Source organism: Limulus polyphemus, unplaced genomic scaffold (assembly GCF_000517525.1).
Source record: "Limulus polyphemus unplaced genomic scaffold, Limulus_polyphemus-2.1.2 Scaffold6505, whole genome shotgun sequence".
NCBI classification, from domain to species: Eukaryota; Metazoa; Arthropoda; class Merostomata; order Xiphosura; family Limulidae; genus Limulus; species Limulus polyphemus.
The window spans coordinates 17,622-31,436 of NW_013672115.1; the positions used below are offsets into that span (position 1 = coordinate 17,622).

The following is a 13,815-nucleotide window of genomic DNA, read 5'->3' on the forward strand; positions in this document are numbered from 1 at the left end:
CACCGCCAACTCTTGAGCTACTCTTTTACTAACGAATAGTGGGATTGGCCGTCACTTATAACGCCCCCACGGCATGTTTAGTGGGACGGGGATTCGAACCCGCGACCCTCAGATTGCGAGTCGAACGCTCTAACCACCTGGCCATGCTGGGCCACACACACACACATCAAATGAACAGAAGTCAATAGGTGTGCAATTAGATGACTTCGTGGGTATGTTGGAGAAGTGGATAGCATGAACACTGGTTTCATTTTCCAGAGTTTGTACAAACACTACTGTGGACTTAAGATGTGTGACTAAACGACTTATCCCGGTATAGTCATACCTTCTTGGCAACTTGGCCATACGGTTGACGAATTTCATCTTACATATGTAGCCTCAATACATTATCGTGACAATAACTACGAATTTCATCTTACATATGTAGCCTCAATAAATTATCGTGATAATAACTACGAATTTCATCTTACATATGTAGCCTCAATAAATTATCGTGATAATAACTACGAATTTCATCTTACATATGTAGCCTCAATACATTATCGTGATAATAACTACGAATTTCATCTTACATATGTAGCCTCAATACATTATCGTGATAATAACTACGAATTTCATCTTACATATGTAGCCTCAATACATTATCGTGATAATAACTACGAATTTCATCTTACATATGTAGCCTCAATACATTATCGTGATAATAACTACGAATTTCATCTTACATATGTAGCCCCAATACATTATCGTGATAATAACTACGAATTTCATCTTACATATGTAGCCTCAATAGATTATCGTGATAATAACTACGAATTTCATCTTACATATGTAGCCTCAATACATTATCGTGATAATAACTACGAATTTCATCATACATATGTAGCCTCAATATATTATCGTGATAATAACTACGAATTTCATCTTATATATGTAGCCTCAATACATTATCGTGATAATAACTACGAATTTCATCTTACACATGTAGCCTCAATACATTATCGTGATAATAACTAAAGTTTGCTTTACTGTCAACTTTGTGAAGTTTAAATTTACTAATAAATGTGAAATTTTCGGCAACCATAATACTATTGTATTTAAAAGTTCTAACTTGTAGTCGGAAGCAAAATTCCTGTTTTTTTTTTTGTTGTTGTTCCACTGGTTCAAATACATCGAGACCTCGACCAATTATCCAACATACATCTCTGTGAATTTGTTAATAGTCACTTTCTTGGATGAGTAGGAGTGAAGGGTTCTTGAAGAATTAGTCCGAGGACTTTGGCAACAGTCCTGCGTGACGTGGGATGCTGGTCAGGAGATTTTACATCCTCGTATACTGGTGTGCCTTCCTCCCTTGCTATTTTAACACTCAAACATCTTCCCTCAGAAAGGACTACGAGATATTCGCTCAGACCCATGGCTCGTCGTATGGTTGGCTATTTACTGTGAATAAAACATATATGCGCTAAACATACCGCCCGTAGCTTCATGTCTTGCTTCTGCAGAGATACGCCACCATTACCACATGTTTATAAAGCATGGTCAATCTGCTGTGCAACCACTTCGCAAGTAAGCTTTTCTCAATGTAATACTTATTACCCCAATTCTATTAAAGTCTATTATTCTGAAACTGTATTTTCTGTTGATGTTTAAAAAGACTGATAATTATATAATAAACAATCCGTATCAGTACGACGATCAATAAAAATATTCTGTATGGATACGGCTAAGAGTGTAATACACTTACAACACTAGCGTATGATTTATAATCTCTAGAATTAACCTGAGAAACTTGAATGTAAGATTGAAACATCATAAAGTAGAATGATACAAATTTACAGAGGAATTGAGTATTAACTTATTATCACTCGCTAGTAGAACCATTCGTGAACTTATCAGCAAGTATTGGTTGAAACTGGGATAAGGTATGCTGTTTATGGGTTATAATTAAGACTAAATACACTTTATTGGAGCACAAAGCTTATATCCCTTTCAGAGTTTTTTTTTGTCTTCTTCTAGATCTTCTTGGACAATGGTAGATGGTGTCCTATAGTTGCTTTCATTTATACACAGGATGCTTTAATTAGAGGTCTTTTACACGGACAAATACGAATTAATTTAAACGTGATGGTAGTAATTTTTTAAAATCAGACTATGGTTCATAAGGCTGATATTTCATATGTACTGTTCTTATAGATACGTGCATCAAAGTATCCACTAAGAAGAACGTGAACCACGCGAATCTTATATATATATGTGTGTGTGTGTGTGTGTGTGTGTAAATATATATATATTTCTTTTTGAAACAAAAATCATGAATGAAATGCGAAAATTATAAAAGACAGTTACTCTTTTTTTTTGTCACAAGGACTCATGAGAACAATGCTTCTAAGACTTACGAGTGCATTTTACTTTAATCATTGGCGCAGTTTCAGTTTTCAAGTTTAAAATAAATACATACATAATCTTACTACTTCACGTTGAAGTGCTTTTTTAATTTTCTTTTCAAAATGACATTAAAGGGTAGACTGGATCAAGTAACGCTTAACTTGCTGATAACTACATATTTTGTTGAAAATACAAATTTTTGCTTTTAGGGATTAGTAAAATAACGAGACGCTTTCAATGCCTTAGTTTTCAAATTACCCAACTTTTTTATATATATTGTTCACTACGGGTGTATAAAGAATTGACCAAAAAATTGGACAAAATCACCAATGTTCCCTGTTAAATACATAAGTGACTCCAGCGATAATTAATGGGCTTGAATGGGCTAATATGGTTTCATTTTTTATGTGACTCTTGAGCTATTGGGGATTCTGTAATACAATCGTTCGTGGATCCGCAAGCAATTTGGTGCCTAAATAGTTTGTTTGTTTTGAATTTCGCGCAAAGCTACACGACGGCTATCTGCGCTATCCGTCCCTAATTTAGCAGTGTAAGACTAGGGGGAAGGCAGCTAGTCATCACACCAACGAATAGTGGGATTGACCGTCATATTATAACATATTATAATGTTTGGTGTGACGGGGATTCGAACCCGCCACCCGCAGACTGCGATTTGAGCGCCCTAACCACCTGGCCATGCAGGGCCGCCTAAATAGTTTAGAAAAATGTGTATAAAAGGTCGATGCGGTTTTGTCATTAATTAATCTAGGATTAAGTTGCAGCTAAAATAGGGATATTTTACATTGAATAAATTGCTCAAGAGGACAGTTAATGGAATACAGATTGCGCAAAAATACTGTTTATATCATTTTAGGAAATGACTTTAATTTCAAGCCTTTTAAGCTAAAGAGCATTATTTGTTACTTTTAATAATAGAACGAAAACTTACCATACTCATCAGGTGTGTAAGGCATTGAAGGTGAATGTCCAAAATGTGGAACACTAAAAGCACTTCCATAGTTTGTTGAAATCGGGCCCATCCCAACCATAGCCACATTATTCATGCCGTTCAGGTTAGGGTTCATGAAAGACTGATGATTGGACACTGGGCCCATCGCGTTGTGATTGGAATAATTATAGAAATTCTGGTTGTCGGACATCACAGGACGCACCACGTGACCTGCTGATGAAACGTGCCTCTTTGGTTTCTGATGCTGCCTCACGGTTGTGGCCGGAGTCGAGTACTCCCGAGTCGATAAGGGTTGGTAAGTAGTCTCCATCTGAAGACGATAGCTCTGACTTGTTGCTTTGGTTTGATAGTGATACATACGAGTAATAGCTACATCGTCATTGGCTACAAAACGCTCCGTTTTCTTTTGAGACCTCATTTCTTCTTTTATTTCCATCTCTTTTGTTCGGTTGATCTGAACCTTGGTTACCTCTGTGTACTGTGCCATTCCCACGTTCTCAAGCCCCGAGCTGGCGATTGTGCGGCTGCTCTCACTAGTGGACGAAATGGTTTGCACCTCACAAGAGATTGGAATCATTTCGGGCGGAACAGGCGACTGGACGTCCAGTGAGTTTTTCTTTCGTCGTCCCACTTTCACGTGGCTCTTGGGAGCCGTCCATGTTTTTACAGGTTTTGTTTTATACTTTTTGTCTCTAGTTTTTGATAGCGTCTTCTCATTTCTCACACTCTCGTCCTTTTGTTGCGGTGTGACCACTAACTGGGTATTGCATGTTGTCACGCGCATTTCATGTTCTTTGGTGGACTCAGTAACACTGGCTCTTACAGAAAATGCTTCCAATCTTTCTTCTTGCACGTGACTAATTTCATACTGAATGTCAACCGCAGGACACACCTTCTTCTCGAGCTTCTCTCTACGCCACCGCTCTTGGCAATAGCTGGCAGACAGAATCGCTTGTGCATTTAAATTCGCCATACGTTTACAAGACTTTGTGTCAAAAACCACCCCACTAATAGCTTCTCTCCGGTTTCGTTTAATTTTCCCATTTTGCTTCCGATCATTATTTTTTTTCATTACTTTGTTCAAACCGTTTTGTTTTTCAGGAAATGTCTTGCTGTGTGGTTTTGTCTTCTCTCTACTTTTTTTCAAGTACAAGGTCTCTTCTCCATCTTTCTCGCGCTCTTTCTGTTCTCCCAAACCGCTACCTCGACTGCTGTTCTCATAAAGCAAGTGGACTTTAGCTAAGGCATTAAGACTAGCTTCTCGATGAGCTCTAGAAACCTGCCATTGAGATGTTTTAATCTTTTTTACGATAGCTTTATGGTCCTCAATTTTATTTACAGCAGATGATTTGGATAATTTACATTTTCTCTCTTTTCTGGATGAATTGCTGTTAACTCTTCTGGCTCTGTTTGGCAAACCTTCGTGAAGCTTTTCATTTCTTCCACCGCTAACCCTTAAAGTGGACCTCGTTGTTGGAGTGTATACTGATAAGGTGTTGCTATTAATTGCTTCTGAAGTGAGATCTTTTTTTTTTCCAATGAAAACGTCTGACTGGCTAAACCTCCATCCGAAGTTAATACTAAGTTTGGCTTTGTTTTATGGAAGGACATGGCTCTGTTTTTTTTCTCTGTTTTGTGTTTTGCTTTTTTGCAGTTAGTTGCTGTCTTGTCTTTCTCTTTACCATCTTTGGTCTTGTTTTTCGCAGATCCTTTTGGGGATTTGAAAACGTTTAGTTTAGTTTTTGTTTTAGGAGCCGTTGCGCATTTCTTTGTTTCACAAAACTTCTTCTTTAGCGAGGAAAGTTTTTTGCTTTTTAGGGAAGAATTTTTTCTAACAGAACTCCGATTATTTTTAGAGCTTGCAACATCATTATTTGGTTTGGAGTTTTTCTGAAGTTTTAGTATCTTATTGTTAGAGCCGACAACATCACTGTTTGGTTTGGAACTCTTTTGAAGTTTTAGTACCTTATTATCAAACTTTGGGACCTTAGTGTTAGAGCCGGCAACATCATTGTTTGGTTTGGAACTCTTCTGAAGTTTTGGTACCTTACTGTCGAACTTTGGGACCTTATTGATGATGACTTCATTATCCTTTTCTCTAACTCCCGATGACTTCCTCTTCTTAGTAAATTTCTGGTTAGATTTGGTCGCTGTCTTGCCCACTTGCATCGTGAGATGATCGTACCGATGGTTACTTGATGATGTTCTGGAATATCAAACCACACATTTCTGCTTCTGTTGAAACTTTCTGCACTGTCCCAAGATCGACTCCCTATACAAAGAGGATGAAAAATAAAGTATTATTACTATTATTCTGAGTATACGAAAGTAAATAGAAAAATGAGAAATACAGATCTTAAATTAAAACAAGATGCAACAAAGTACAGTGTGCTTTTCTTATCGATTTCTGGTGAACATGTGACATTCGATGTATCTTATCTCATGCATGCTACCATAGTTCAACACGTTCTTAAGTACTGATACTCTGAACCTTAAACAACAGGGGACTTTTTCGAAAAACTCGGGAACTTTCATCATTACAGAGAAATTTAAAATCCCGTCTTTTCATATAAATACAAACTGACTTGGTATGAAAGTTATTGCTGGAAATCGAAGAATAAACTAATGTGGAAGAATCCATGCTGGAGATGACCGTACTTTAATATGATACACAACTATGCGGCAAAAGACGGATAAGGTTAGAACTACCGCCTACAAATTAAACAGCCTCTCCAGGTTTACATACAAGTATCAAATATTATACATAACGTGTCTAGATTATCTTGTATACAAAAACTACTAGATGTACTTCCTGGCGTCCCCGATAGTGTTCTGTTTCAAGAATAAATAAAACCAAAATTAAGAGTAACACAAATTTTTATTTCTTGCTTTTGAAGTTCATATGTCATGCTGTGTTGTAAACTACAGAGTGGATAATTCTTCTCGTGATTCAAGGCATGCGCACGATTTACTGACGTCACGAGAGTACAAACTGCAATGTAAACATCCATTATATGACGTCATTTTAGTGTCTACTGTTTCGATACTCGTGGTGGGCAGAGCACAGATAGCCCATTGTGTAGCTTAGTGCTTAACTTGAAACAAACAAACAAATAAAACAGGTGACCCCTCTAAGCGGCCTTCGACCCCCCTTTCGGAGATATTACACAGCGTATCTAGGTTGTCTTCGTCGCATTACACAACAAACATGGGTTATGAAGAAAGCAATTGCTGGTAAAATCATATCACGTTAAAGCAGACCACAGTGATTGGTGCGAATGACAAAAGAAGGTCACCAACAGAATTTTTTATCGAGCAAATTAATTTTATTTTTGCTTCGCACTTTTTACCACAGTGTTTGTTTTTTAATGACTTCTATATTTAATTTCTAATGATAGCAGTTTACCAATACTTGTGACTATTTTACGCTACTTCGTTTACCAACACTTGTGACTATTTTACGCCACTTCGTTTACCAACACTTGTGACTATTTTACGCCACTTCGTTTACCAACACTTGACTTTTTTAAACTACTTCGTTTACCAACACTTGTGACTTTTTAAAACTACTTCGTTTACCAACACCTGTGACTATTTTACGCTACTTCGTTTATCAACACCTGTAACTATTTTGTTTGTTTGAAGTTAAGCACAAAGCTACACAATGGGCTATCTGTGCTCTGCCCACCACGGGTATCGAAACCCGATTTCTAGCGTTGTAAGTCCACAGACATTCCGCTGTGGCACTGGGGGGCGTGGCTATTTTACGCTACTTCGTTTAACAACACATGTGACTATTTTACACTACTTCCAAAGAGTACAACGTGTTTACTTCTGTCTGTTTCAGGATTTCTCGTGGACTATCTATGCATAGCCCAGCCTAATTTTAAAAATTTGCAAAGTTAATACATAATACACGGTGCATGCCAGTGTAAGCTAGGTTATCGTTTATAAACGTGAACTCATTCATGTGGATTGAAAGTAATGACGACACAATACAGAAAACAGAGATGTCTCAGTATGATTTACTGTGAATTGTAGAGAAGATATCGTTCATCCATTTCAAGGATTATATATGTAAAGCGAAGTTATTGCAGCAGCGTTTCTTATCGATTAAGTCAATTGTTGTGCCAGCCAATACTTTAAACTTAAGCCTAAATAAGGGTATTACTTGAGACAATTCGAGAGATATATTCATAACTATATGTTTTCAACTGACTCGAAGTCCTTCCGCGTGAATAATATATAACTCTTGTAATTTTGCTCGGCCCTAGAATCGTCATTTTTTCAATTAGTTTCTTATTATTTATAGAGTCTGTTTTTTCCTATACTCAACATCTAGTTTAAGTCAGACCAAGTTATATATAAGTATATAACTATGCATATGTTGAAAAAGGAGCTAATTTAACGACTAAAAATTAGACGATTCATTGATTTAACAGTGTTAAAAACGAGCTAATTTATTTAAATTCATAGTGTAAAAAACGAACCTCTTCTTTAAATTCAGAGTAGAAAACAAGCTAATTTTTTATATTCATAGAGTAGAAAACGAGCTAATTTTTTGTTCATAGAGTAAAAAACGAGCTAATTATTTAAATTCATAGTAAAAACGAGTTACTTCTTTAAATTCATAGTATAAAAAATGAACTATTTTTTTAAATTCATAGTGTAAAAATAAGCTAATTTTTTAAATTCATAGAGCAGAAAACGAGCTACTTCTTTAAATTCATAGAGTAGAAAATGAGCAAATTCTTTAAATTCATAGAGTAAAAACGAGTTAATTCTTTAAATTCATAGAGTAGAAAATGAGCAAATTCTTTAAATTCATAGAGTAAAAACGAGTTAATTCTTTAAATTCATGGAGTAAAAATCAAGCTACTACTTTAAATTCATAGAATAAAAAACGAGATAATTCAATTCATAAAATTGAATTCGTAGAATCTGTGATTCGAGCAAGTCGCATTCACAACATAACTTTAAGTAAACAACGACACCAAATTTATCTAAAGGCGCCAACAACGTAAAACATAGGTTCAACGAAGTGAAAAGGCAGTGATTTTTCACGTATACGATTCCGAAGTGGGGAAAGAAACTGATAATTCTTAGCACATACTTAATATTCCTGGTCTAAATAGGGTCGTAAATCATAAATATTCGAATTCACGATCGCCACTACATCACACTCAGCCCGTTCCTTTACTTCATTCACCCAGAACGTGATAAAATAGGTCAACACAAAAACAATAAACTTTTTTCTGAACTGGACTAATTATCTTCCTTGAATAAGACGCTAACTAAACCAATATTTAAACCTATCTTAAAACTATACTTATATACATAACGCTTGCCATAAAATCATATGAGAAGCACACCCCAAAGGTGGTGTTAACGCCGTTGATATTCGAATACTTGATGTTCGGACGTTTTTTTATTCTGATTTCATAATCAGGTGGCCATCTATATAACAAAAATATTACAATAATAATCCATCTATAACTTGTCTCAAGGTATACTTAGCTGCTTAGTAAAGTGTTCCAGGACGTTGAACTAGGACCAAATGTCATCGAGGTCATGATCTCTGTCCCTAATGTGATCAAAAGCCACAGTGTTCCGAGAAAAAACAACAACAACAACAAAAAAAAAAACGTTTTCAGGGTTTGCAATATATAATGCTGATGATAATAGAAGTTTTTGTTCGTTTCAACATTAATATCCGGATATCTGAGAAGTCACACGTTATATAAGTTTAAGTTGAAACACATTACACTTCGGTCTTATTTTTTCATGGTTAATTGTTTATTTAAAGTCATTTGTAAAAAAAAAAAAAAAAGGACTTCTTATGCGACATAAAGATAAAGCAAGTCAGAATTCATATTATATCTATCTCTGAAACGTACCTTTTTAGAATACAGGTAGCTTGTTTAAATATATGCGCAAAGCTACTCAAAGGCTGTCTGAGCAAGCCATCCCTAATTTTGAAGTGATAGCCTAGATTCTAGAGAGTTAGTTTGTTTTTAATTTCGCGCAAAGCTGCACGAGGGCTATCTGCGCTAGCTGTCCCTAATTTAGCAGTGAAAGACTAGAGGGAAGGCAGCTAGTCATCACTACCCACCGCCAATTCTTGGGCTACTCTTTAACCAACGAAGAGTGAGATTGACCGTCACATTATAACGCCCCCACGGCTGAAAGGGCGAGCATGTTTGGTGGGACGGGGATTCGAACCCGCAGATTGCGAGTCGAACTCCCTAACTACTTGGCCATGCCGGGCCAGCCTAGAGAGAAGGCTGCTAGTAAACAGCACCCATATTTTTAGCTACTCTTGTCTGACCTTATAGTGGGATTTGACTGTTACACTTATAAGGCACCCACTATCCCAACGTGGAAAGTGCTATATTATTATTACTTGTTGCTGTAGCAGGACACGAACATTGGACCGGCAACTCCACAGCCCGGCACGCTAACCATACATATAGTACTAAAGGAGAGGTCGGGGGGATATGATCCATGATCCCTTTGCTTTCCGATGTAGAACTACAATAACATGCTCACAAAGTCCACGTTTCCCCAGTGGGTCAGCGGTATGTTTACGGGATTACAATGATAAAAGCAGGGGTTCAATTCCTCACGGTGGACAGAGCGCAATAACCTAATAGGTAGCTTTGCGCTAAAACCCACAAACAAAGTCCACAGTTTCAAAATGAGTGTGTGGTGATTCGTGAATCATTTAGGTAGCATGCATGCAAGAACACTCAATTCGTCCCCATCTGTGAAGCTAGAATTGAAAATATTTTCGTCATGGTTGAAATGCAGAAAGTTTATTACAGTTTATTACTCCAGAAAATGTTTACAAACACATGTAAATAAGACAATATCGACCTCATGTGGAATACGTAAGCAGCAATTGGATAATACACAATTTAGCAACCAAATGTCACCTTTTTTTCTTCTTCTTTTTTTAAGGAAAATTAATTACATTAAGTCGCACTGCAGAAACATTGGATCTATAAAAATAAGCTATCTATGGGCCCTTATTTTACATTTTTAGGTAAGCTTGTTACTGATATTTTGCTTAAACCTCTAAAGCACATTTCTTAAATCATCTTTTGTCGTTAACCTATACCAGCGTCTCCCAAAGTATGGGGCACGTCCCCCAGAGGGCGCAAGCGATTAGGATAGAGTTAATAGTGCAATAATGTAAAATTAAGCGTTTGATATATTTTTTATTAATTAAAATAATAGGTTATTACTACAACACAGATAGCATTTTAATGTGTAGCTGTGCATTTATATCGCGTCACTAAATCACTCCTTCACGCAGGGGGTGAAGGGCGAGGAGAGGAGGAGGCACAAGAAACCATATTTATTAAAGACGGGCGTGGATGACAAAAATCTGGGTGACTCTGCCATATATATACACACACCAATTCCTTTCCCATCTTTCACAGGCCCTAAACGGTTGTATATTGATATACTGCTTATAGCTCACGTAAAACAACAACAAAAACTTTTGTAGGCCTACACAAAACCACTTGCTTAAAATATTCTCAAAATCTTAAGTGTTCATCTTTAAAATGCATGTATTATCCATATAAATCACGTTCGACGAAACTTACGATGCAAATGGACGATCCACTTGCTGGCAATGTTTATAGTTGTTTTTGTTTTGTTTTTACAAAATCCATGTTTCAAGAACAATGGTGGATTCATTAATATTACGTTTCAGTTTATCTAAATATCAAAGTTAGCGCTTTAAAGCAATATTTGTCTTCTATTAAGCACGATTCTTAAAATGAAAATTGTTTTAAGCAACTATCGTGTGAGTGTATATGTAAATCAAAATGTATTAAAAAACTTAGATAAAAAAGTAAGGCAGATTCTAACCAAAAGCTGTCAAATATCTGTGTGGTTTAACTCGAACAGAATGAAGACACTGATTTATCAGACTCGAGAGTTCGTGCACACGTTTAACACAATGTCAACAAGCTCTACCAGAACAATCTTCACGTCAAACAACATGATCCATTAGCTTTTAACTAATAAACCAAACGCTGGTGTCATGCAAGAGATTATCGACAGGATTACCTTGCAATTAATATATAAGTTCCAGTCTTATTTTAAAACCCAACAAGTTATGGACGCTTCTTTTCTTCTCAGATTTCTAAAAATGATAAAATTGTAATTCTACTATTCCGTTAGGCTTAATCGAGTTCAGGAACGTAAACACACGATTCTAAAACAATCCCGTATTAGCAGAACATTAAAACCTACATTAAACTTGAACAGATTACGAAACCGTAACAGATTATCAATTTCTAACATCCCTTGATTCATCCAATATAATCTCACACCTATATTCTAATTACACAATAACTGTTTGCCAACGAAGATTACGATTGACCGTAACATAATAAAGCCCACACGACTGAAAGGGCGAGTTTTTTCAGTGACAGATTTCGATCCTGAACCCACAGATTCCTCTAATCATCAGACCATGCCAGACTCCTGCACGCTTAATCATAAATAATGAAAATATCTATACCAGTAACTGTAAAACATTTCTCGAAACTTCTTTCTAGAAGCTCTTTACAAAATAACATGGCGTGTTGTACAATAACTCAGTTGCCATAGTTACACCAGATATATTAATTTTGTTTGTTTGTTTGAAATTAAGCACAAAGCTACACAATGGGCTATTTGTGCTCTACCCACCACGGGTATCGAAACCTGGATTCTAGCGTTGTAAGTTCACAGACATACTACTGGGGTGCAATATATTAATAAGAAAGTTTGAGTAGGGAAAAGTACATAATGTTCTTGTTACATTCGTGTGTGCGTGGTCACGAATTCTTCGTCAATTTGAACATTTTCTGTCCATTGTCCAGTCACTAGAGATAGTGTTTCGGTAAACGTACTCAATTATCCGTTAAAATACGGCTGGTGTTGTACTGTTTATTTATCACTTTAGTCTTTATATATATATATATTTTTTTCGATCAATTCTTCTTGTTGGATGTTCACTACTGCAAGTACATGAGCCATCGTAATTATATCCAGGTTTCGTAATATTGGCAACGGTAATGAATCTTACAGCCGACTGCAGGTTAATTTGATTCACATGACGATCAGGCTATGGTGTAACTCCAACTTAACCCGTGCCTCAAAGCTAGTTCACGTTAGAAGTAGTAGGCCATACTAACCTGTTCTTGAGCGAGTTCGTCTCAAAGGGATGTCAAATCGGGCTAAAGTAGTAGTTAACATTGTTTCATAACAGAAAACACCGAGTTATTTCAAACTGAGAAAAACGATTTTACTTGAATTAAAAAAATAAAAAAATATCAGAAAATAAGAGAATGACGCAACAATTATTCACTGTACACAAAATGGCACAGGAATTGGAAGAAAAATATGTTAAGAATTTAATTTCTGTCATAGAGTTAATATTGGAAGACTGTTTAAAAGCTAACAATTACAGAAACACGTGAAAACTCAGGCAAAAACGGCTGTGTCAAAAGATAGATGCAAGGGGAAAAAAAGGGGAGCTGAACCACTGAAAAAGATTTGGATACGTATTCATGCATTATCTTATTATCATAGAAACTCTAATAACGATAAGTAATGTCCCCTTATCAAAGAATCTACAATAACGATAAGTAATGTTCCCCTTATCATAAAATCTATAATAACGATAAATAATGTCCCCTTATCAAAGAATCTATGATAACGACAAGTAATGTCCCCTTATCAAAGAATCTATGATAACGACAAGTAATGTCCCCTTATCAAAGAATCTACAATAACGACAAGTTATGTCCCCTTATCATAGAATCTACAATAATGACAAGTTACGTCCCCTTATCATAGAATCTGTGATAACGACAAGTAATGCCAGAAACTGATAAAAATAAACCAGCATGTGACAAGGAGTGTTCACATAAAATACAGTATTACATGGTTACACGTATTTTCTAAGTGACTAAATAATGTTGACAATGATGTTTCATTGCTGGTATAATTTGATGTAGTCACTGTATTTCGAAAAGGGGGAAACAAATTGTCAGTGAAACTTGCATGCTTTTATTTTTATCCATTAACTTTTAGTTTCAGAAACCTTCTAATAATTTAAATACCCCATCAACTTCTTCACAGACTTTTGCTACAAGCATCATCAACTTCGTCATCGAATTTGTCTGCTTCCAAAGTTCGTATTTCTAAACGAAAATCCCACCAGGACTCCAAGGTCAGGTTATAATATCACGCTTGGTTCAAATGGCTAAAGAACATAAAAAATAAAATACAACTTAAAGAAGACGAAAAAGTTCTGAAGAAACGGAAACTCGAACAATAATTACTTAAAAATAAACCTAATGACGATAATAATACTTATTATGGACGTTTTAATGACAGGAACGGTAATACTACGAATATACGTGTACGTCAACAGTTTTGACATTTTTTCA

General features: G+C 36.0%; 1 protein-coding gene across 1 annotated transcript in view; it reads right to left on the reverse strand.

The window, feature by feature from the left end:
* Window positions 1–13,610, reverse strand: part of LOC106473788 — a gene marked incomplete at its 3' end in the record, with an annotated part of 30,934 nt that extends 17,324 nt beyond the window's left edge. Inside the window, exons 1-2 of the mRNA XM_013934465.2 lie at window positions 13,486–13,610; window positions 3,338–5,630 (exon numbers count right to left, since the gene is read on the reverse strand). Of these exons, the coding sequence (XP_013789919.2) occupies window positions 3,338–4,430 (1,093 nt within the window). The remainder of the gene's footprint in view (window positions 1–3,337; window positions 5,631–13,485) is intronic.
* Between the last annotated feature and the right edge of the window lie 205 nt (window positions 13,611–13,815).